Source organism: Trachymyrmex cornetzi, unplaced genomic scaffold (assembly GCF_001594075.2).
Source record: "Trachymyrmex cornetzi isolate Tcor2-1 unplaced genomic scaffold, Tcor1.1 scaffold79, whole genome shotgun sequence".
Taxonomy (NCBI): Eukaryota; Metazoa; Arthropoda; class Insecta; order Hymenoptera; family Formicidae; genus Trachymyrmex; species Trachymyrmex cornetzi.
In genome coordinates, this window is record NW_017300124.1 from 179,895 (window position 1) to 207,767 (window position 27,873).

General features: G+C 32.9%; 1 protein-coding gene across 1 annotated transcript in view; it reads left to right on the forward strand.

Annotated features, from left to right (window-relative positions):
* The window catches only part of LOC108768359 (CUGBP Elav-like family member 2), a 219,853-nt gene that overhangs the window by 106,649 nt on the left and 85,331 nt on the right, over positions 1-27,873 (forward strand). The window contains exon 4 of the mRNA XM_018518759.1: positions 12,564-12,646. Coding sequence (XP_018374261.1) covers positions 12,564-12,646 — 83 coding nt within the window. The remainder of the gene's footprint in view (positions 1-12,563; positions 12,647-27,873) is intronic.

The following is a 27,873-nucleotide window of genomic DNA, read 5'->3' on the forward strand; positions in this document are numbered from 1 at the left end:
ATTTTATTCCTTATGATTTCTTTATTACTTATATCAATTATGAACACAATGTGACATAAGATATTCTCATTAAATTTATAAATACGATATTCTTTAGAATTCACAGTCGATTGATTTTATAAACAATGCTGTTTATCCTAAAACGTAGCGTCAAGAAAATATTACGAAACTTGGTCTCCAGAATGAACGAACTGCATCATTTATTTACGCGCGACATCGTAGACAGGACACCTGTTTCTCGGCACTCTTCTACAGCGTTGACGGAGACTGATTCGTTTATTATACTATAAATGGTTCATACCTTTTACGGCAGGTATAATAATAAGCAGAACATAATATGCATTATTTTGCAATGTTCCGATATACATCAAACCGTATTTGTACGTGTATATATTTAAAGCAAAATAGAAGACACAAATAAACTTTCTCATTGTGGTTAATATATATATATTGTGTATTTGTTTAACTCATCGAATTTAATGATTATTTTATTGATTATCTTGTAATATTTAAGTTACCAAAAAAACTTTACGATATTTTTTAACAGACATAAATATTTTTTTTATTATTCAATAATTCGTTTTCTGTATTATATATAGGTATTATTGCAATAGCGTAGAATTACATTTAAGAAATCCAGTTATAACCCAATTTTATTATGAAGTTTTATTATGTATATAAATGACCTTGTTTTAGTATAAAATTACATTAAAATAAGATTTTAATGTAATTTTATTGGACTTTAATATATTATAATTTTAAAGTGACACAGTTTTTTTATAACATTTTCAAAATGATGAATTTTTAAAATATCTATATACAATAATTAGAAATATTACATATTGCTTAGCCTTTTTAAATAAGTTAATTATTTAACAGGATTTTTATTAAGCCAATTTTCTTAATTTTTATTAACATTATTTATGAAATAAATATATCGAGGGATCTATTTTTTATTTTATATAGTTTCTTCTTATTTTATCGATCTTGTAACGAAATATTAAAGACGCGATTAACGTGCAGTTATCTTGGACATCTTAACTTCAGTCGCTCCATCCTAGACCTCGCAGGACGAACGGGACACCTGCTTCCTGGTCCCTTCTGGCGTTGACGTCGACAGATCCGTTTATTATACCGTACACTTGATCATCACACGATCCCACCAGCAGGTCCACCTTAACGCTTACTCGCATTACTTGCTCACAGGATCCTTGCAGCAGGCTACAACAAGGATGTACGTACGCGTGCCCACACGCATACGAAATTAATATCATCAAGATTAGTGGGAGCGTCGACTAACTAACTGGCTGCTAGCAATTTGGATTATTCGCTTCGCTATACTGATTGTGGGGAGTCTTGCCATTAATTTTCCCGGTAGTCCAGAAATCGAAACGCGCGCGTATATTGGAGGAAACACGACGGGATTTTCTGGGATCAGTCCGGTATGTTTGTATCTTACGAAACGTGCTATTTCCCTTCCTGAAAATCATTGTGCCAGTTGCGACGCTTGAATCTTTATAATGCAATTGAATCACTTTAACTTGAAAACGATAGTATCGATGTTATTTTTAAACTGTGAAAAAAAATTGTAAGCACTATTTAAATAGTGCTTACAATGTTTTTTTTCACATTTTTTTTAATTTTGCGTTTTAAGAACATATTCTATTGACTATTTCAACCTGCATTGGCTTTATGATAATCTCTATCGATTAGTTTCGAAAATAATTCAATCAATTGCGTTAGAGTATTGAATTGGGATTTTGATTATTCTTCAGCATACAACAGCTCGTTTTCAAAAACATTAATATTATTAAAGACTGAAAAAGAAAGGATAAAAGATAATAATGGTAGTAAATACTTAATTGCATAATCAATTGCTTGCAACATTAATTACTGTTTTTATTGAAATAACATGATAAAGCGATTTATATTTCGTCCCCTATAGAAGTTCAGAGGCTTTAGGTTGATACCAATAAAGGTATATAAGGGTACATATTGCAAACGGCAATAAAAATCCCGATAAAAGCCAAGGAAAAATTGTGACCGCCATATTTTCTGGATCCTGAGCTGACCGCTAAATTAAACTCTCAAATGTCCGCACCGTTCCTAGCCATTTCTCAGCACTCACCGCACCGTACTTTGTTCTGCTTTGTCCCAAACATGGTTTGTAGAATGAGCGTCCGTAGAAACGAATCTGTGGAAACGATCGTACGGAAGCTTATCGAGACGATATTTGATTGTGCGAGATCGGTAACATCAAGCGTTATCGATTCCGGGCAATTGCGAACTTATTGCTCGAACGGCAAAACGATCGAGCGGTTTATCGCAATAAGTCCAGCGACAAATAGGAATCTTATCGGCTGTAGGCTGGACCTGCTATTCGTGCACGACGAAGCGCACGAATAGACAGGAGCAGGCTATCGTATAAGGAAACAGAGTGGAAAGCGGCCGGAACAGAGCGCTGCAAGCGGATCCTTGCGAGGGATATTATCCCGTGGGAGGAAGCCATCTTTTACGTGGTTGGAATATCAATGACGAACAGATAAAAGTATATCGCGATACTATCCAGCCAACAAATGCGTATTGGGAACCCAGAATTTACATACGAGTACCTATAGGGTGCTTTTAAATTAGTTACCATGGTAGCGGATGTTTCTGATGAAGTGCCGCATAGTAACTACGGCTACATTTTACTTTTATCAATATTTTATGTTAAAAGAATTTATAATATAAATATATTTCTTGTAATCATGCATGTTAAATATGCATACAGTTATCAGAGATAATACGTAAATATCATAAAACAAATGCTTGCATTTATAAAAGATAGATGCATACCACTCTTTCTTTGAATAAATGAATCGTTTTATAAACTTTGGTTGAACAAAAATTTTGTTTACTAATATAATAAACATAATTTTATTAATATTGATTAAGAAATAAATCACAATTGTAATAACAGGTTTACAATTTCTAATATTACATCTAAAGTCCTATCGTAAGACGACAATTTTTGAATGAAAAATCCACGATATTAAAAGCTTGTAATTAATTTCTGTTATAATCAAACACTTCTTCGATTGTACATGTTATTTCTACAAGCAATTAAGCTTATGAATTAAATTGCACCCGTTGGATAAATATCATAACTTTGGTTTGCTATTGTTTCGCGCTGTATGTATAGAAGAGAAACTTTAGAACACCTTATACAGGGTGTTTCTCAAATAACGCTCACTAATCATATAGTGCTATTTCTAATAAAAAACTGAATCGAAAAGTTCTCTACCATTTTGCAATTTTCGCAATAGTTAACGAGATATTAATTTCTAAAGGTTGCTGAATAAACGGATAAAATTTAAGATTTTAAGGTATATTTTAGTGCTCTTTGTGAAACATTTTGAAGATGTTTCTTAAAGAACTCTTAAAGATATCTTAAAAGTTGTTTATTAAGATTTTAAGGTATATTTTAGTACTCTTTGTGAAACATTTTGAAGATGTTTCTTAAAGAACTCTTAAAGATATCTTAAAAGTTGTTTTATATGTCGATTTTAGATATTTTGCTTAGTGAGTAACTAAAAAAAATATTGGGAAAATTGCAAAATGATAGAGGACTTTTCGATTCAGTTTTTTATTAGGAAAAGCGCTATATGATTAGTGGGCGTTATTTCAGAAACACCCTGTATTGCTCAATTTAATTCAATATCATTAAATATAAAGAGAAAGATAATTTCATTAAGTTTGTCGGTCATAATCTAGTTCATATTTTCGATATGCCTTCTTCTATGTGGCGCGTATGTAATCTTGTAGCAAAAAGAGCCTCACGTTTCTCGAGCAAACCGGATACACAAAAAGTCTCGTGGGAGTTGTGTCCTCCACACGTACGACTCTGCAAAATCCCACGTGACGTACCTGATTGCCTCAATTCGCCCGATTTTGCACCATCAGAGCGCAACTGGCACACTGTTAACGAGACAAGATGTAATCTGAAATACATTGGAAATCTTCGTTTATTTAAAAGAGTGCAATCAACTTCAAATAATACTGTAGTCCTTATACAGATATTTAAAGAAATAACTATGTATTTAAAGGTTTTCACATAATTATCGCGAAAATTTACATAGAATAGGCAACAAAAGTTTTTGAAATTAGCGAAATTAGAAGTTAGTGTGTGTAAATAAAATTTACATTTTATTTAATGCTTGAACATTAAATTGTAAAACACTTTGTTAAATTAAACTTATAAAGTATAACTACAATAAAAAAACATGTATGTATTTTTAAATGTATATTTATATATTTTAGAAGATCGTAATTCAAAATACTTTTTGCAATTACTTATTTATGTGTGTGTGTGTGTGTGTTTATGACTATATTTTAAATATATTGTGTAAATAGTAGATATAAGAAAATAATTTGTACAATAGTTTTAGTATTAATTCTCGCTGACCTAATTAATGCATTATTATTTATCCAAAAGAGTTCCAATAATTCAGTCAGAGAATTTCCAATATTTTTGCTTATTATTCTATTTAATCGCAATTTTTTTTATTTTACTAAGCTTGTGAAGTATACGTATCCATTAAGGATTTATCGCGTAAAATTCTGTCGGAAATACCCAATATTCTTGTCTAAGTTGCAATTTGATTGCATTTCTCGCGATTGCATCTCTAGGATTGCTGAGAAATCGCAGCTTTCGGATTTGTCACAATGATGCCCGTCCTGTCTCTACCGACGTCGTCGTCTTCTTATGTAGTTCTCGGTTACGCTATTTCCGCCACCGAGCCGTCCCTCTTGGTCAGATAGCTATCATGACCGACAATACAAGGATTAGATTTTATCGAAACCTCGATCCTTAAAGATTATCGCAAATCGATGCTGATCTTGGCAAACTATCCCTTTAGCACCGGAAATCCGGAAACCAATGTGCAGTAGACAAAGAAGTTTTATCGAATGCGAAATTAGTATGTGAGTGATGACATGTTTTATTCTTCCCGAGATTTACGAATGAAAACTATCATAAGTCAACTCAACGTTTTTTTACTTGAATTGTTATTGATTTCAATTGTTATTAATTTCAGTAACACGAAATGTAGCGAGAATAAATTTACTATAAATATTTTTTGTTATTTGTGCTATTTATCAAAAATCATTTATGCTATAATTCTATGTTGCAATTTTACTTATAATTAATAATGATACATTATATTGATAACGCGAGTCATTAAACTTAATAATTAAAATAACTTACACAATACAAGATAACAATTCAATTATGAAGTACCTATATAAATTGAGACATACACACATACACATACATGAATTATTAAAATATTTATAAAAATTATTTAATACTGGAACACAAGGCAATTATATATTCTCTACAAATGTTGACCACCATGAGAAATATCTTAGAAGCAACATCTCCGTTTGATCTTTGTTCCAAATCAAATCTAAGAATACTTCTTGTAGGAGAGTGCATGGGAGAGGTATTTTGAATCGAAAGGTTTGTATCGCAAAGGGATCTCTCTCTTCGATCCGAGTTCGATCGTTTCGATGCAGCTGCAGTTGATTGTGATCGAGCTGAGTTCCTTAGAGACTCGGCTTTGTTCTCGGTCTAATCATGGAATTTACGTTGCTTGATCGGTCAAAGGTAGCCGTGCAGCTTGGGGTGCACACTCTTGCGCACCCACATACCAGAGTTCGACAGAGTACCGGTATCGGTGATGCTGTTTGCACCTCACAGCGACGCCCACTTGATATCAAAGGTCAAGCATTATGTACGACGTGGCCATGAGATAACCGTGGATATAACTCAGTCTTATCTTCCTTCGTTAAACCCGATTTACGCATACCTGGTAGGCGGGCTGAGTCTCGGACAGTAACACCAAGTACCGAACATGATATCCATCATGTTTGGTACTTGGTATGTAAAATGTCCATTTCAATGTCCTTCAGTCAAAAGATATATATTTCTTAAAATATTAAATTGTAATCCGCGAGTACCACCATGTATCATTTTTCTAAGAATATTCAAACAATACTGATTATACTATATATCTTTGGGGAATATATTATATTATATTTATATTATATTATATTTATCTCACACTAAGATATCATTCTTTTATTGAATTTGCTATTAAATTTTAACAATTTAACAAATTAAAAAAATCTCTTTAAATCATAATATGTTTCCTTGAACTGTTTTCGACTAAAATACTAAAATATTTTACTTATACAATGTTTGTACTGTAATGTTTTGTTATTAAACTGCTAATTGAACTTTTTTAATTAGTACTTGAATAAATTGTTGTAGCCCTCTTTGTTGCGATCGGTCATTTTATGTACACATTCCACTTTGACAAATCCGTGACCCAGTTCCATAACTTTATTCAAGTTGTATTATCAAATTGTGTAACAAATGCAAGAGCAAAAATATTAAAAAATCTTTGTATTTTACCTCGGAACGTGGATAAATTCCGTGCATAACGCGAATGCGAATGTTCTTTGGTCAACATGACTCCGTCTTTATTTCTGGGCACAGGTATGTGTGCTGAAAATACTTTGCGTATTATAAACCGCACATTTTATCGATAAAACTTATTTCTACCGAGTAAGCATAGTGGAAAAGTTTTATCCAAATTCCACTATTTAACATTAAATCTCCACATCCATTATATTATGATTTATCGTATATTATAGGATATTATTAGAATATTAATTAAAGCTAATTGAAGAATAATTAATATACAAATGATTTTTTGAGATTGCTCATATATTTTATCTTAACTTTATTAAATGCTTCAAAAGATGCATAACAATTTGATTAAACTATAAATTATAGTGTAACTTTGATATATATGATGCAACTATTAAAAACTTATTAAAAACTTAATTTATTAAGTATTTTTTAAGATAAATATACTATATCAATAAAAATTGTATACTGTTTACTGCTATAAACAAAATTAGAAAGACGTAATATTTTTTTATATTTAAAGAAAACCTTTTTAAGATCTTTGCATTTTTAGCGTATATCTCATAGGAGTATAATATACGGCTCATGAAAAATTTACGAATAATACTTAGAAATAAGATAACATGTAAAATGTGTTTACAAAGCTTTATTAAGGAATAAGTATAACAAATATATATAGCAAGTAATAGATAATAATTCTAATCTTTTGTATATATAAGTATTATGATATTGAGGTGCATTTTTATTTAACACATTTATTACATTTAATGCACTAAATCCAATTTATGCACTTTGTGTATTTGGGCATAAATCCCGCCCGCTAAACATGCTGTATATTCCGACGAGGTGGGATATACCTACAAAACATCAAGTTGAACAAAAAAAAACAAGAATTATATAATAGTATAAGAGCTAAGCACTTACATTTTGCTATATTTTCCTATTCCTTATACTTTGCTATTCATTCTTTATTATCGTTCTACATTTATGTATCTACAATGGTTATTAAGCCTTTTGCACTCTCTACAGTAATCATTTTATGTAGATTATGATATATAGGTCTACTTATTGCATGGAGAAATCGATTCAACTGACATCAATTTCATTAATATAAACAGTAAAAAAAACTGAAATTATAACACAGTACTAATATAATGGGAAGACATTTAACAAAGTGGTTGCGTGCAAATTACCTCCATTCCTTTTATTTTTTACTTCTGCGATATAAACTTCTGCGATAAATTTTTTACTTCGATATTTACATCACGTGAGGATGCACGACACATTATATTATAGTTGTTCTTATTTTTCAATTGGAGTTAATTTATCTCTAGAAACAATAATAAGTCTGCAATAATTGATAAATTCAAAAGCTTTTTTCTCATAACAGAAGACTTATTTAAATAAAGAATAAAGTGTTAATTCCACCGTGATCATAGTCCTTCCTCTTAAAATGTGAAATTTTTTACATCTTCCGAGATTCTATAAAATTATCCATCGTAGTCTGAATATTTCCATGATTCTGAAGGGAATAGGGTGGTTATTCTAATTTCAATCCCCGCTGCCATGACTTACAGACCGCAGAACATAGCATCGTGATTCACTGATTCAGCGCTTCGTCTGGTGCTTTTCTTACCTCCTAGCATCCCATCGAAAAAACGGCAGATATCACTAGTCAGTATCATCAGACGATCCTATGTTCCACATCTTCACAAAGAAATCCAGTTCATTCCGGGACTGAAATAAAAAGTTTTGACAGCAGCCGGTGCTATCGATGAGAATGCAGGAATTGTACTATAACTGGAAATATCTTTACTCGCAATGACCATCGACAATTTTAGAGAAGTGCTGTTCGGATCGCGTTGAAATTAGTTGCATTCGTATTGGGCGCGGAAAAGCACACGGGGGTTCTGAGGTAGAAACGAGCATTAGCTCTCAAACATGTCCGCGGTAGATTTCCCCGTGGACACTAATCACGCATTGGCATCGAGGTATTAGCCGCGAGCTCATGGGAGAGGTAGTGTAGGTTTCCGGCTACCGACGATCAATCGACCATATGGTGCATCTCATACCTTCTTTCTTGCTTACAGTTAAAAAAAAAAATATGTTCCCGTACTTTCGAGAAAATTTTTTTTAATTTCGATAAAAAGACTTAATTTATTATTTATTTTTTTTTATTAAAAATTAAAAATAGCTTTTTTAAATTTTCAGTATGCGAACGATTATTTTGGGTATAAAAAACTGACTCTCCCTTTACAATTCTTCATATTCCGTGCAGCCTTTCGGCACCACAATGTCCTTCGTAGCTTTCAGAAATACCTACGTATGGGGCATGCATAATTCGCGTCTCGAACGACTCGAGCATTTCACACGACGAGTGTCGCGCGAGTATAATCCGGAGTCCAATTAGCGATAATTACGGCGTGAATTGGGAATTCCTAATGGTAGATATCCCCGTTAGTTCGTTCGTTCGTTTACGCTCATCGTGATTTTTGTAGACGGCGTAATTCGAGGCGCAAATTAAATTTGTTCCTCGCTTATAATGCTGACGATTCGTTCGTTTACGCGAATTGAAAGAATTTTAAGTTACGTTTTATCTCTCGATGTTGTACCCGTTGTTTCTTGAGATTGTTTCTAGCCACAATCGTAATCACGAAAAACGGGAAAAAATTTTGTCGCATTTCAATTTAAAACTCAAGCTAATTTTCCTCTTCGGTATGATTCGGGCGCTGCTATTGTGAGTTATCCTTGGCGTTGGAGAGGGAGAGAACAACGGAGAATTAACGTATAAATTGGTTAATAATTCGACGCATTGGTTTACAATCTATATCGTGTTGGTATTAGCATTAAATCTCCTAACAATGATCATTTTGTTCAACCCTATGAATAATTCTCTTCGATTTGCGCATACGTGGTTGACATTAAACGTGTGGCTATTCATATCGTATATTTCGTATTATATATATGGTATCGTATATTTTGTTTATAACCTAGTTTCGAGATCTTTAATTTTCTTCTCGATTTTATTATACTTTCTGAATTACGAATAAGCTTTCTGCAGCTGGAGAGTAGTCTCATTAATTTTTAAAAGTGTCGATATATTACAAACTAGTCACTTCAGTATTTATCATGAAAATGTCTGATAAAAGTGCGCTGCGTAAATATCATTTCGCTATTATTTATTATGTATTATTACGAGATATTAAAATAATGTTTCGATGTTTAACAACGTCACTTGCTTTGATGAAGTCTCGTTCTGTAAAATGACTCGACAAAGCAGTTACTTTGAATAAAACATGCCGTTTAAACTAATTCAGGAAATTACACTGGTTTGCGACTCGACACAGTCGTAGAAACTATCGCCATTCGGACTATGTTACGGATACACTTGGGAATACCGGGCGCGTTACCGTGGAGCTTAATAATTTACTTATTAATTATTAATCTCAATTCGCATACGACGCGTGTGGAATAATCGCGACAATTACATTGTGTCTCACGCGTGCATTGGCAAATTATTGAAATTATTTCATTTTTTATTTGGTACATATATAAGGGGGTGTCACTTTAGAAGACCTATGTCAGTATCGGCGACTTTCCTCTATAAACTATGACTTTAATCTAATTGAAAAAAGTTATTAAATACAATTAGAAAATGTTAATAAAATAGTAAGTTCATAAAATAGTATTCATGAATCTGGTCACAGTTTAAATAAATTATAAATATATAACGCGCGTCTCATCACATTTCCTGATGATCAATAGTTTTAATAATCGGAAGACATCTTCTACATATATATATTTTCAAAATCGATTCCGAAAAGGGACGAAATAACTCGCCAGTGATAACGTGGAAGCAGACATGGATTGACGTTAGCACCTTGACGAACGAGGTCATTTGTAGACACAGGCATTACAGCGACCCGGTCGATGGACGGCGAAAGGATGCGTGGGGGCAGTTTGCAGACGGTGATTTAAAGGTCTATGAAGCGATGATGCCTTAAGATTACTTACTCGCCGGAACATAATTTCCCGGTTCCCGGCTGCGTCTTCATGCTGTAATTTACGGAAGCTTGCTGGCAACATGTTAAGAATGTCACTTCCTTCGCTTGCGTGTATGGAAGACACGCGAGAAATTTTATTTGAAGTAAAACAACCTCGATTTCCGAAAATCCCTAAATTATCTTTTAATGACATAAGAGATTAATTTTTGTCAGTTTGTTTAATGTTTATACCACGCACATATTTAATTGATTAATTTATATTATAAAGAAATACGAGACATACAAATAAATTAATTTCATATATTCGATTTGTTTCCGTTTATTTTTATCTTCTTTAATTCTTTGGAAAATTATTCCCCTAATTATTTCCCTTAGTAAAGATTCAGTCTGTATATCTCGAGTTACATGGGGGTTTAAAATGAAATATTATATGCAGCTGTGCTTGAAGCAAGACTCCTTTTTTGATTAGACAAACTTAATACGTTGGTTCTAACATTCCAGACCATTCCGTTATGTATCGGGTTGCACGATTCGCAATTATGCATTCAACGCGGTACCATGCGTTATTCAATGCGATATTGAATATCACGTTACCAAACAAAACATTGCGGAATATTGGGATTTCCTCGAGTAATTGGAAGGCTTGTTACCGAAACTATTACCACGATCGCACTATAATTACACCCTCTATGTTCAGTGCCACGTTGCAGGTTTATCATAATTTCGTATACACTATAAATAGGAAACCTGTTAATTGAACGTGACCGTTATTAACTTGCGATGCCATTAACTTTGGGATCTTAATTTTCTTTAATACTAACCATTTTACAAAAAAGATCTTAGATAAATTTTAATATATATATATATATATATATTTGAAAAACTCAATTACAGTTAATATAATTTATTATCTTACGAAATTTTTTATGTGCTGACAATTATTTTTAAAAATTTCAGATATTTTTAGTTTTAAAAATCTTCAGAGATACTTACCTTTGCACATTTTTAATTTTTTTATTTATTCATATTATTAAAAATATTATCACATTTGTACGTTAAAAGGGAGAGGATTTGTAATATAATTAAATTGATATAAATTTTTTTTACTATATTACAGATTTCTATATTGGATTGTATACATTTTTTCAGTTCGATAGCTTTTTATTTTCATCAATTTTTAAAACTAAAATTAAATAAACTGACAAATCTTGGTTTCAAAAAATTTTTGTTCCACACAATTTTAATAGCGAAATTTTTTAATACAATATCTCTATTTCTATAAATCTTTGATTTCTCTTTTGACTGTATGGAATCTGGATATGAGTTTATGTATTATTGAGGCGTTACTGAATGGTTAGTTACAGTATCTATCTTTTGATTTCTGTTTGATGCAGAATTCTTATTTCATCTATAGATAAACTAATGATTCATCTGAGATGACTTAAAGGTACCAAAGGACAGAGATCGGAGTAGTCAGTAGAGAAAGAAGCGCGGATCTTTAGTGATAGAACGACATATCGAACTTTTGGCAACTCGTAACTATCGATCGGTTGAAGCTTGGATAGTGTCCAGCCTCGACAACCAAGGGATACGGAAGGTCCTTGATGAGGTCCCCGAGAGTCGACTTCAGTCTTTCCCCTCCGATCGTCTCTTCCATATCGAACCTGTCACCGGTTACATGAACTCTGCGACTATTCGTGTCTATCATAGTTTCTTGTTGATAGCCACATCGGGTATGATGACCCGAAGTGCGGAACTTTTCATTCGCTTACTGCCAGAAAGTAGCATTGAAATTTGATAACATTGTTGTCTCTTTTCTTTTACAGCACATTGTGAAAGTTTTGCGTCAATTTAATTGTAATGTAAACGAAAGTTTTTACATCTTTCAATAATTTAACTGAAATACATTTTTCTTCATTAAATAAATTGACAGACAAAGGACAATACTAATAATTAATCTTCAAATAAAAGTTTAACCGTAAAAAATTCTGCTAGCATTTTTACATAGTGAAATGAGATCAATTAATTTAAAATTTTTGCTAAGCACTCATCTAATCAAAAATATCAATTTTCTGTTACAGGATGTTGCTTTGTAACCTTCTATACTAGAAAAGCGGCTTTGGCAGCGCAGAACGCTCTTCATAACGTCAAAACCTTCAGTGGGGTAAGTAAATGACAAATAATTAACGAAATGCTGGATCACTATAAATATATACACGTGCGCGTGAGCTTATTAAAAATTTAAATGAAAAGTGAAACTGATATGATAAAATTTACAATAAATTTTTAACTATTGAAACTTATGTGTAGCAAATTAATTACAAATATATATTTAATATGAAGAAAGAATCGTAGCAATTATTTTGCAATGTGAAAGAATATTATAAAACATAGTTATGATACGTATTACAATGTCTATATTATGAATATGTGCGTTAGCTTCACGATGATTATCTTTCAAACCAAACGCAAGTTTAGTCACCTCGATCACAAATCATGTTGTTGCTGCATGTATCAATATTGTTGACGATAGAAATGTTTAGATAGCTTCAACGTATGCCAAGTACCGAATCAATTGCCAGACGCATTCGCTTAGCTGAATAATGAACGTTTACGCAGATAATTATCCGAGTGCTGATGATTGACCGAATAATGAATATTAATATGGTTGATCGTTCGAATAAATTATTCAAATCATTGTGGCGGCTCGATGAATCTTCGAGTAATCATCACTACAAGTGCACAGTCTGTTTATACAGACGCTGTGCGCAGTCTATTTATACTATTGAAATCATGTCTTTCAAGCAATCGACTCTTTTCTTGATCTAAAATAAAATAATGTAATTGCTTCAATACTAAAATCGAAAATCAAGGGTACGAATCTGGAATCTTAATTACATAAAGAACGTAAAATAAAATTACTGAGGAAAAGCATATCTATAATCATCATTATCCTTTTTAGTTTCTATTAGTTTTTATCAGTGCGATAAAAATATCCATTAAAATGACTCGTAAACAAATGAATGTTAAAACGTTGCATATTTATAAATAATCATCATTTGTCATTATGATGCTATTAAGAGCTAGTAATAATTTGTAAAGCTAAAAAATGTATGCATGGTATCAACTGCAAAATGAGTGCTAGAGCTTAACAAAATCTGGTATTAAAAATGGCGATTTTAAATAGAATAGAAGGATCATAGTGTATACAAATGAGGAAATTTGAACAATCTTCTCTCGTCAACGCTAATTGATTTAACTGGAACACGGATTAGAGAAAATTTTAAATGACGCATTTTTAAGCTTCTCTCTTTTTCAAATATCCGAAGCTGGCAGGCTCCATTATGAAGCTCTCGATCCTCTTTTCGATTCGAGATAACGTCGTCCTCGCCCGCTTGGAAAAATATTCCGTCAGAAAAGCAGCTTTCCTTTCTTTAGGTTTGGCGTCCCGTCGATTACAGGCGACCGGGGGCCAAAGATATCGTTGGAAGTGAGCCTGCACGATAATTACAGTTTCCCTGGAAACTTTCGATGCAATTACGAGACGTCATTATGAGCATTTAACCGAACAGGCCTGGCAATTCTGTCCTTCCTATCCTCCCCGCTTCCAACCTGTAACTCTCATACACGCGTGCTTATGCCTGAATTTACGAGAATAATTATTATCGATCGAAAGAGCGAAAGGGTGTGTTGAATGTGTGACGATCCCTGCAAAGCCGCGTGTGGATCGTTAATAATGCTCGATATATTAAATGTGGCTGTGTGTGAATCACAATAAATTGCGTCAATTACATATGTTTCATTATATTAAATCTACGAAAATTTTTCTTTCTATTAGAAGCATGAATTTAACATGCACAGCAGTTGTTCTTTTAATCATGTATGTATATTTATGTAAATTGTACATATTATACTTTCTAAGAGACTTACTCTCCATGTAATTTATTTGAATCTACCATGAGCATGATCTTTTTATTATTACTTTAATAATATATTTTTATGTAGCATATTTCATTACATTGCTTTGCAGTGCGTAGTATGGTAGTTACAATTAAAGCTTGATTATTATTATTATTATTATTATATTTCATATAAAATGATTAACTCAGCATTTGTATTTTTATAAAACAAAAATTTTTGAAATATTAAGTTAATAGAATGTTTTATTAATTACGGAAATAATAAATCACTGATTTAGGAATTAATGCTCTTGTTATACGAATACTGAATTTCTTTTATTGAATTTTCGGATACTTTACATATTAAATCCATTTCTTACGCGTGTACAGCTTTGAACATGCGAATAATTTGAAGTCATTATTGTAAAATATGTTTAAGAAAAAAAACCTGTATTGACCCATTGAGCGAAGAGAAACAACAAGCTTTTCTTATACATCGTACGGCGGCAGCATCATCTTGGCATCGCTTCAGATATCTTTTCTTCTGTAGTCAAGTTTAGTGAACCCACATGTAGAGCCCATACATTGCGGACACACATGCACATCACGTAATCTTATGTACTTTTATGAGTAATAGCTCAAAAAATAGTTAAGAAAAATTAAAATAAAATTTTATTTTTTTTTTAAACGAATACTAATAATAAAAATAAGATTATAATTTACTTAAATTTGTATAAATGTGAAATAGTAAACAGGCTATACTCATTTTCTTATTTTTCTTATCTTTAAAAAAAGGCATTTTTTCAAATTTTGTGATTACAATACAATAGCTATAAATGCACAATAATTGCACTACAATAGCATTAAAATCCCTAAAAAACTAACAGTACATTTTTCCATCGTATAATATTATAATGTTTTTATAATGTACCTTTTTATAACGTATAAATTTCTTTTCCGTTTCTTAAAAAAAAAAACTAATTGCAATTACATACAATAGGTATTTAAATTTTTCCCAGCAGACAGTTTCCTTTACAACATTAGCAATTTAATATAATATAAAATACTAATTGTAATTTCCAAGTGCAATATTGTAAGTACATAAAAAACACTACTATATAATTATTAAATTTAAATCTTAGAATATAATGAGGGAAATAAGAAAGAGATGCTGATAAGATAAAGATGTATAAAGAATAATGTTGGAGATAATTATTTATTATTTTACCCGTTCAGTTTACTCGATGTTTTATACATTAAAATACTTCTTATCGATCTACTCACGAAAGTAAAACGCGATGGGCTCCACTCAAGCTTCCTTGCTTGCAAAGAAGGTCGCGTGCCATGAAAGAGTTCAAATCTGAGACTCTTATGCCGACTGTTAATTAAGGGGATTAAATAGCCGGAAGTCAAGCAGTTGCTCTTCGAGAAAGAGTGCGCGATGGCAATGCTCAATCGAAAATAGAATGATAGAAAAGAAACTTGGAGAATGGGGTTTCTCTGATGTAAAAAAAAAAGAAAGAAAAAAAGAGAGAACGCAAACAACGAAGCGGAACGTCCTTGAACGAGGCATTAAAAAGAAGGAAAGGGGAGGAAAGAAGAAAGAGGGAGGGAGAGAGAGTGGAAGGGATGGGGAGAGAGGGAGAGAGGGAGAGAGGGAGAGAGGGAGAGAGGGAGAGAGGGGGAGAGAGAGAGAGAGGGGGGGGGGAAATGAGAAGGAAGGAGAAGAAGGATAAGAAGGAAGAGGAATGGTGAATTGCAGAACGACATTTTCGCAATGAAAAGGGTTGACTGAGTATAAGTGGGTAGCTGAAAGGAGCAAGAGTCGACAGAGACGGCGGAACGAGGAGGACGCTCAGGGGGTTGGAAACTCCGAATGAGAAGAAGAGGGGGTAAAGAGATGAAGAAGGAAGCAGTGGTATAGGCGGGAGAAGGTAGATAGGGGGCGAATAGAGAACGGCTTGTGCATTTGAAGGAGTTTAGCTTTTCTCGTATCAGATTTCGTTTCCACGAGTGGCGTTGAGTTGAGAGGTCTGTGTTGGCTCGGAGAAATGACTCGAGAGCCCGAAACCTTTCTCCCCTCTCCTTCTCTTTCTCCCTCATTCTCTTTCTCCGCTCACCGCCAGTTCCTTTAGTCACCCTTTTGCAATCTTCCCACTCGACTGCATCAATGCGTTTCGACGCTATCCTTATTTGATGCCCAACGATAGATTTACTTCATTCAGGAACTAACGAGAGATCCTGTCGTTCCACATGCACGATTCAGGCAGATTTTGGTTTCTATAGCATTGTGATAGTTTTAGGTACAATGGTTTACAATTCAGAACTACACATCTATCTACTGTACAACGCTCAAAATCATGTTCAAATATCACGTTGTACTCAAAATAGTTCGAATATCGTGTTCGAAAAAATATGTTTTATTATTCATTGTAAAAATCCTCGTCTATTTTTGTTCCTTCAGTGTCAATTCTATTTCATATACTCGCAAAATTCGTTAAAAAAATATTGCTTGCCACCTTCCCGTTGCGAGTAAAAGTTCCATGCGTGTAAATCTACGTTGCATGAGAAAAAAATATTCACGTCTATAATTGAAATAGCGGAGTACCCCGTGGCGATTTTGCGGCAAAGAAGAGGGAGGAGCACGTCTGGCTCGCAGCCGCGAAATTGGCGGAAAACCGTGGCGAATTTACAAGCATGCATACCGCCCTCGCAACAATGCGTAATATTATTAAAGCGCGGCGGGACGAGAGATATTGGAGCGTTAGTAGGCGAGATACAAATGGAAAATGAAACGACGAATTATACGACGAACGCTTCGTCGCGATCGATGAATACGCGGAAATTGCGAACAGAAAATTCTTCGTAATCGTGTCAGCCATTCTTTTGGAAGATCTACAAATTTAAGAATGTGAATTTAAAGATTAGAAATATTGCAGCTTTTACATAGGAATGTGGAAGAGAATAACTTTTTTTTAAGATATCAGTTGCATTTGAATAAACGTCACTTATATTTAAATATATTAAATTTTATATTTTTAATATACTTCTATTATACTAATTTAATGTATTTTGATATCCTAACTTTACGTTCTTTATTCAATATTTAGATGAAGTCGTTAGATACTGAAGAACATCGACAGGAAATTTAATTAGCATTTTGGAAAAATACGTCTTTAAGGTTTTAATAAATTAAAAAAAATCATTGTAAAAATCATTTTTCATATTAACACATCATATTGATTCTTTTGAAAGATGTAAGAATGGCAAAAATATAAACATAATTATCTAATTAACATAAAACAGACGCAATTAGAAAATTTTTTGAATTTAACATAAAAATAACATGTAAATATTTGATCAATTTAATAGTATCTTTCATTATTTTCTATAAATATTGGAAATTGTTTTTGCTCCCAAAGAACGTTCTAAATAAAAAATAAGCCTGCAAGAACTATCGAGATCAGGATGGAAAAATGAAAAAGACATCCAAGTTAGTAGCGGAAACGAAAGTAGCCTTCCTTCCTTATTCGACGCCGACCAGTCTCGTGATGGAGGGTTTTAAAATATTCAAGATAACCCTGAAGTCAGCCGGACATTAACGATCAATATCGATGGAATGTCTACTGTGTGTCTAGTGAAATTCGAAATGCACCGATTATATGTTGTATGGGTTTGAAAGAGTCGACTGAGAGAAGAACAAAGAGGAAGCAAGAGGGAAATTCGATAAACCGCTATGACACGCTCGATAATTCACGTTAATAATACAGTCCATTCGCTCGATCGCACATATGCAGATATATGCATGATGCGTGCACAGCTGTATTGTCGCGATAACGCGATGAGTCACGCCGTGACACTTTCCGTAAAATAACGGTAATCGATGCAGCCTTTGCGCGAGCATTGCGGTGACTCCGCTTATTTCACGACACCTGCCACATTTGGTGAGGCAATCTTCGAATATCGATATTCTGTACTGTATATTATTTCACGGAAACGAGGAATTAAATTGGACAATCTTACATTGATCTACTAAATCAAGCGATAAAAAATAAATGAAAAAAGATATGATTGGGTACTCGCCTGGTCATCCACAAAACTTTTATCCATAGATTTCATTTTATCACGTGCGGTTAGAAGCAGTTCAAAGTAATTTTATCATTTATCGCCACACTGAAAATTAATCTGTAATAATAATTAAGCCTCGGTAACAGATACTAAAGTTTTAGTAAAATAATTAATTAGATATTCAGATTAATGTAACCAAAACCAATTATAAACGTTAATTTTGCTTTTCTAAATATTATCTTACTTTTGTAATTATTGAATGATTTCTATTATTATGTTTAGTAATATTTACTAAATATTGCATCAATAAACAAGGTAGTAAACATTTGCTATAAACAAGATAGCTATTACCAGACTTTTTTCAGTGCACAATGAGACAACTTTGAAAAATAAAGAAATTATCTATTATATTATCAATCGCGAAAATGTATTACAAAATAAAGTTTTATTCCTCTATTCAAATAACTCTCTCTCTCTCTCTCTCTCTCTCTCTCTCTCTCTCTCTCTCTCTCTCTCTCATTTTTTTATATATTCACATAATATTTGAAATATTGACTAATAAAAAATTTTATTTATTGACAAATTATTTAATGTGTATAATGACTTTTAAATTGCCAATTTTTAATTAGCATTATAAATTATACTAGATAAACTACGATATTTAAGTGACATAAAAATTGAGCGTTACATTTTCTGCAGTTCAAAGTTACAAGTGCAAACTTCAAATTATGAAAAATATGTTTTACGTATATTAACGAATATTAAGCATAAATTATCATCCAATTTTAGTCAATAAACAGCGGCAATTTAATCGTCAATTTTTGATTTATTGACACATGGATTTCGTCGGATATGCGATTTAATGAAGCACGACTGCCGGGCAATTAAATCGGACGTTTACTGTATACAATCAATATATTTCAATCGAAATAATATGACTTTATGACTATGGTACAAACCTACAAACAGGACAGACTCAAGTATTAGCGAATGCCCAGCAGGTGACCGAAAATAAATCAACTATGTTCGTAAAGTAACGGGGACACTGACTGTTTCTATGTCTTTTTTGTTTAAACCTTTAAAGATGAAGCATAGGAGCGAGAGAGGCGATAACACGCGAACGAAAGAAGGTTTGACCCATATTTCCGCCTTAAATAACACTAATGGTTTTAGTCAGTCCGTTTCTCAATCGTTATATCCATCATGCATTTCTGTGCCAAGAAATCGATTTCCACTATCGACTAACATCTGCTATTAGACATTCATCAATAAGGGAACATGTAAATACTTGTACTAACTTTACTATAATTAAATTTTGAGTTGATGCTTAATTTAAAAGAATATTTTATATTAAAAATAAAAAATTTAATGAATTGTAAATTTTCATCAATGGTCACCAAGGAGAGAAATGAAATATATTATTGTTAAATTGTCATAATTGCAAAATTTATAACTAAAAGAAAATTTGATAATCTAAAAGCGTGAATTAATGAAATTGTTGAAAATTATTACTCTTTGTTGTCGTACATACGTGATATTATACCATACAGCATTCTGCACAAGTTTAATTAATTAATAAACAAAATCAGAAATTTTATATGCATCACAAATTCAGAAATGTGACAATAATGATTTGATCTCATTGTTCAGTAATCCAAAGGAGGAAAATTGAATCATAAAACGTACTAAACTGACTAAACATCAGAATGAAGATACATGAGATGCGTATAAATGTAAAAAAGTCGTAAACTGAATAATTAACTTCTTCATTCTAGCTTTTTATACCTTTCTGTCGCATTCGGTCGCACCTTGGAGAGAAAGATGACGGGCCGAGCGTGTATAATTTGTCGCCAATTAAACGGTTTATCTCGTGCCTTTTCTCTTATTTCTTTCGATCGCAGTCCTTCTGCGACGCCGAACGCAATTGTTGGCTCAGAAAAACGGAGTCATCGACCGTCTGGTGCGGGCGCAAAGAACCGGAAGCGCTTCCACTTCGCAGAGGCGAATGTCGTAATCGCATAACGACATCGTATGATTCTCCGAGGCGCTAACGAACACCCTCTATACTCCAACCCTCGACCTGCCATTACCCTGTGCACGCTGCAGTAACAAAAAATAATGGACGTCATTATCGGTCCGAGATAATGGTCGCGAATGAAGAGGAGAAAGGGCAGCAGGTGGAAGAGAAGCGCGAAACGACGATCGACGGATGGATGTGAAGAAAAAAGAAAATGCCGATCGGCGAAAATGCCCATGCCAACGACAATCGCGCTGTTCCTGGGATCGTTTCGATTTTTTGCTAGACTGTGCATTCGAGCTCGTCACGAAATTCTCGCTCAACACCGAGTCGGGTGAGAAAAAGAGAAACGTCTATGTGATTTTTAAAATTTGAGATGTATTAGGACAAAACTATTTATTAATTACTTAGTGCATAATAGACTACAAACTCAAAAATATATAAACTTAAGAAAGAAATTAATCCGTTTATTTAAGGCTCAATTCAAGGTATTTAGTTCGAATATTTCTGATATTATCATTATACAAAATAATCATGCTTGATATAATTATTCCTAGGTATATTAATATTTAAATTAAAAACTTGTATAAATTATAACAAATTTGCTTTTTTGCGAAATTAATTTTTTGAACATGTAACTCACATAATAAAGCCCTTATTCAAACCACATAAAACATATACAAAATACTTTATTAAAATAAACTGTATTTTTTATATGATTAAATGCTGAATATAATATAATGAACAAATAATCTTTAGATATTTTTTGATATCGCAAAATAATTTTAAAATAGATAATAGAAAAGATCGTAGAATAGATAGGATAAATAATTGTTTAACCACTTCTGCGAGGCATTTAATTAACACTAATTAATTAATTAATAGCAATATGAGTATTGTATTCGCAAATTACGTGCGAATCACTTATTTTATTTAAAATACAGAATACTAAAAATAGTAAGCAAGAAATAACAAAAATGGAGGGAAAAATAATATTTAAGTTTTCAATGCATTATTATTTAAGAATTAAATATATATATCACAAGCAATTTATTTTTCGATAATTTTCATTCCATCAAATAACTTGCATTGGTGAAATAGGAAAAATTATACGTTTAAAAGTTGATTGTAAGTATTTATCATGGAAGGTGGCAACGAGTTGCCTGACATTCTGGTGGGATTGCAAGACGTAGCGTGAACTTTCGCGAGTTGGTCGGTAGGCGGTCTAACGAGTGTGAGAAAAAAATAAATAAATAAAAGGCGGAAAGCAACGGAAAAAGAAACGCGGAAGAATTCGATTTGCGTCGCGGTGCTATGCGGGCAGCAACAGCGAGCTCGATTATCGTCACGAAAACGTCGCGCGGCCGCGCGCGTGCGGCCGCGGGCTAAATTGCGTCCCATTTCTCAGCAACTTTTTCAATTTGTCGCGGCTCGGGCAACTAATTACCGGCCAAAATGACTTTTGCCTCGCTGCGGATGGTGGCTTTAGCATCCACGATAGCAACGATGGCGGCGGCCGATGTCGATGTCGATGTCGCGACATGCTGGGCCGACCGATTTTTCGAATACGCGATCATCAACCTTGGTATGACGTATCGCGTGACATGACCACGTGCGAATGGCACATTTGATGCGAAATCAATGAGACAAAAAGAGAGACAGAGAAAGGAAACTCGCGAAGCGACAGTTTGATTACGTCTACTCGGACTTGGTGAGGCCGCGAGTGAATTGAACGGGAGATTTTTACTGGACCGGTACGGCGATAACGTTCGCAGGTGCCGTAACTGTTATCAGTGGAGTCGTTAAATGCGTGGTATTGACGTGCTCGCTTTTTGGAGATTAACGTTTCGCAGTATCGATTTGTACAAAGCCGGCGCTCGTGGGGAAGTTTGTTGATTGCTCGTTACACCTGTGCGAATTGAAAAGAGATGAATGAAAATAATGGAAATATTCCCTCAAAACAAAATACAAGAATATTCTGGTTGAGAAAATTTTAAGTAATTTTTTTTAGTTTTAAATATTTTTTCTAAGACAACGTCTGTTTATGTGTTATTACGCTTTAATTCAAATTTAGGAAAGGGTGCTAGTATTTTCAAAGGTGCACTATATTTATTTATTTTGTATGCTGTTATATCTGCAATTGTAATTTCATACTGATTTCTATGTTCTGTTATTTTTAATGGAATTTCTCTGATACAATTTTACAATAACACGCAAATTGGTTTATTGAAAACATCATCGTGAAGTATCTTTTGTTTGAATATATGTATAAGGATTTATTTTTTCTTGTTTTTTTTTTTAAATTGAATTTTTTATTACTAAACATTGGTAATATATTTCGAGAAAAAAGAAAATTTTGTTTTAATTTAAATATTTTAAAGATGAATGTATTATAGAATGTGATTATACTGTAATAAGAACTCGTCGTCATATAAAATAACTTTTTTATTCGAATATTTTAATTTAATTTATTTCGGAATAGATGTCTTAAATTTAGTATATAAATATTTAATTTTCTCATCATCAATAGATTAAAAATCAACATTGTTGTTAATATAAAAAAAGGAAATAGAATTAGTATCAATTTTTTTATTTTTTATAATGATTTTAATGTATTTATATAATAATTTCATCCAATAAACTATATTATAATAAATGAAAGTTCAAACTAAAAAGATTTTCTGTCCAATTTATTTTTAGTTTCAAGTATCTATTAAATATGAAGTGACTTCTACATGCTTTACTGTTCTAAATCCTTATAACTAGGATCATAATCAAATTTTCATTGTAATTCGTATTTAAGGGTTGCTTTGTTTGAAAATCTAGACAGCAGTAAATAGGATGTCTGAAAAAAAGATATAAAGTTTGAAAGTTCAAAAAAAGGTAAAAAAGAAAATAATCTCTACCTTTCTATTAATAAACATTTTAATAAATGATTTCATTTATCTTTTTGATTAGAATTAAATCGATGTAATTATTATTTGAGTCCATAATAAAATTATTTGAGTCCATTATAAAATATATTGATTCATAATAAAAATTACGGATTCAAGGGAGTAAAAAAATTCTTCTTTTATCCTCTTTCACACTTTTCTTCATTTGAAATTCTCATTACAATTAAATTATTCAAATAATATAATTATATTGATTTATTTCTATACAAATATAGACGAAATTATCTATTATTGGAAATTATTTATTATTTGTCAGTAAAAAGGCAAGAATCACTTACTCCTTTTACCATTTTCAACTTTTATACATTTTTTCCTAGATATATAACTTTATTGTCAACTAGGTTTTTAAAAAAAAGTAACTCTTTATATCTGTAAATATCAATCATGATCTAAAAATTTTTATTAGAAGTCACATTACAAAGATTAAAAAAAAAGCATTTAGAGATTATTTAAATAGGTTAATATCTTGCTTGATAATTTTTTAGCAAAATATTATGACCAAGTAATCGAAATATATAAAAAACAGTTATAATGCGCGAGGATATTTTTTAGTAATTTAAAAACTAGTTCTACAAGTATTAATTCAAGCCTCTCGATATCAATGCCGAAAGTTGACATTTTTATCCGTCCACTTGTCCATTTCGATATCACCATTGATAAATCGTAAGAAGCAAAAATTCCGTCCCATTTCCTCGAGATGATTTTTCATTGTGAAAGATTTGTTGTGCCTGGCATGAGATGAACGTCCGTTCTGTCGCATCGCGTCTCCATGCCAAGCTGGACCGCGAGATTTCTTTGCACAAATAGAAAGGAGAGAACCTGCACTCCCGCTAGGCTTTACGTCGTGTAATCTTGGACTGAGTGACACGAAGACAGCAAGTACCGGATAAATTTGCTGGAAAGAAATTGGAAAAAAGAAGATTGTATAAGAGAAAGGGAGGAGAGGCACACACGTGTCTCTGCGTATGAGAATGAACTGGAAACGCGGATAAACCAGAGATACTTTAAGGAAAAAGAATTGGAGAGATATATCTCTTCATAAATTTTCTCCTACTAAAATTAATCTCCTAAAACTGCAAAAAAATACATTAAAATACAAAAGGCAAGTTGCAAATCGAGGAGTCTAATTTACTTTTAAAAAAATTGTTCAAACAGATCTGTTTAGTTTTTAGTCGAATAAGTTAAAAATTTGGAATATATTTATTTTTTGTGGATTAGAATCAAAATTGTTATTTATATGTGAAGTAAAATCCCAGTCCAATTATGAAACTTAACAATTATTTGATCCAATTGTAGGAATAATCCGGTACGATTACTGAATATTATTGAATGCTTCAAATAATTGCATTAGTAATTTATGATATTATAGCGATCTATAATTGCTGCAACAATAACTGATAATTCTATTTCGTTATTGGTCCGTTGACGAATGAAGAGCACTTTACCGACAATTGTTGTTTTTACAGCGCGTTTTTATTTTCCTCGGAAATGGCGGCAACAGCACTCCGCTTCCTTTGTTAGAATTGAATGTAATTTCATAGAAGACACTCTGTTCTTCCTCCTCGATCGATCTCTTAGTTCGCAACTAGGTCAGCAACTTTCCTATAGCGTTCGTGTTACGCACGTGTAACAACACGATACAGATAGAAACACGTTAATTTAATTATATATCCGCAGTAAAACAAGTGTTCCCGTGGTTGATTTTGCCCCGATAATTTGCAATTATGTTTCGTGTGCGAACAAAAATTACATAAAATAGTTCTAGACTCAACATACAAAAAATTATTCTAGAGTTAAATATACAAAAATAATTCTAGATTATTCTTTAATAAGGTTTCAATCAATTTTACTTGTTTGTTTGCATGCATATGCAGCATGTGTTGTATATGGACTTACACAAGAATAGAGACTTAATTGTAGAATATTATTTAACATTAAAATGAAAGAACGCTGGTGAAGCTTTAGATACGTAAAAACAGTAAAATATTTACTTAACTTTTAATTGATTTCGGCATCAACTCTGGCATTTAAATTAAAGTTTAATTATCAAAATATTCAAAATTGAAATTTAAAAGAAGAGAACAAAATAATCTTCTTCACAATTCCACTAACACTCTTCCACAGAACTGCTGTTACAAATATGGCATTCATTAATTCTACATTATCAATGAATTTAACGGATGAATTAATCATAACCAGCCACTTATATCTGCTATCTCAAGTTGAGTTTTGCGAAAATCTCTAATGACCATGAAATCCGCGTAAGCTGCAGCAAATCGAAAACATAGAACGTCCGTATGGAAGTATACTACAACTCCACGATGACAAATGAAACGCTTAAGTCGGATGCAAATGGAAATACACGGGGGATGAAATCGCTTCAGGAGAGGGATTACTTCCGCGCTTATTCGGCGGAAAGAGTGGGAGTATCCGCGAGCACAATTCCCGCAAAAATCTGATTCCGAAACAATTAGTCATACGACGATCCACGAATAACCGATTTGTCTCGCGACGAGCGCATACAATTGTATAACATTTATATGTGTATATATGTATGCGTCTGTACGTTCCCATCTACCTCGTTGTGACCTCAATCCAATTCCCGAGAGATATTATAACGCGGTGTATTATCCCCGAGTCATCGAATATTCCCTTCGACCACGAAGACCTATCCCACTCGTAATGGCGACGAAATAAAGAAACAGTGATTTCCCGTGACACGGTGAGACAAACCTTTCTTCCTACCTGGCAGTCGCTCGCGAATCAGCCCTTCCCACTGTCTCCTCGGCAGGAAACTTTCAATTTCCGGATATATCGTTCCTGGGCAGCATCGAGTACGCGTGATACAACAACGTCGGCTTTATTGAGTATTTTTCCTTGAGCCTGCAGGCAATCGATCCTTTTTCTTTTCCGTGAAAATCGCTCGATCTTTCATAACTTTTCGATCTCGACATGAATGCAAGACATCCTGTTTATTTTGCATATATCCGTATAGTCTTCTTTGTTATACTAACTTGTTTAACCCCGTAATATGCTTCTTGATAAAGTATCAACGTCGAGCCATTGTTATAAGAGAATTAAGAGAAAATGGAAATATAAATTTCCTTATATACTGAGAGAAAAAATGGTTGCAATTACTATAATTTAATTATAATTTATAATTATTTCGCTCTGCTAACTATACATATATATATATTTTTTTAAAATTATATATATATATTTATTTATTATTACTAACATTACAGAAATAACTATAAAATGAAGCTTCTCTTTTCAAATTATAATTATTTTATTATTTTAATTATATCTACATAATTATTTTTTTGCACTTATCTATAGTCACAAATACCAAACACTTTTCTTCAGTGAACGATAAGTTATAATATTACAGTGTAATATTACTTTGTAATATCTTGTGGATCATATACTGTACGAGTATTACATGTAACGTGATGTATAGTGTATGCGATATGTGGTGCGTGTCAAATCGAAGGGAAAGAAGGATGTAAAATTGAATAAACATTGAATAAAATGCCTGCTTGATAAAATGTCCAGTCAACAATGTTTATCCGATAAAAATTTTCAACAAAACGTATCCGCTGAAAGAAATATTTCCAACTAAATATTTCGGTTACCATTTTTTAAACAGCAACATTGTATAAGTCATGTTTATTTACTGTCATCGTTATTTGACTTTACTATTGGTATCTATGTATGTATCTAACCTGGTTTATTCTCGATGGAGCTGCATGTATCGATTATGTATACATAAAAAATGATGAGGATTATTAGATTTGCAGTAATGTGCCATAAAATGTATATACTCGTATATCGTTTAATATACGAACGCATTATGACAATTTTCTTTACTATGTTTGCGATTTTATCGCTTTACGAACCGTTGCTCATCGAGCAATCGAAATTCTTCGATCGCGGTAAACAGAAAAAGAAAGGTAGGGAAGGCAACGACACATCGCACATGCCGCCGTAAAGATATTTTGTGGACAGTGAAAAAGTGCACGTTTAGGAGATCGGGATGGCGAAAGAAAGGCGCGAGGGTTTGATCCGCCGGAATGGGACACCAGAGGGATGACCCGATGGCGCTCGGGGACATACAGGCAGAGGGCGTGTTGCCAACTGCAGTTTCGCAGCAGCGTTCTTCAAATCGATTCCCATTTCCCTGAGAAATGCACCACGCTGACGGAAACGCCCGCCCATGCTGGATAGAATCGCGGAATGGAAATTGATAGCGCGAGCGCGAAACGAGCTCCTACGAAAGTCATCGCGAAGGTAATCAATTGCAATTGTATTCTGCGAGCGAAAGATTGCGAGTCGTGAACTTCTTGAGTTTTAATATAAGTGTCACGAGAAGTGATGCACAAACGGAGCGCATACGATACCCGCAATACATACATTCGCACTTGCAGAAAAAAAATAAGAGAGAAAGAGAAGT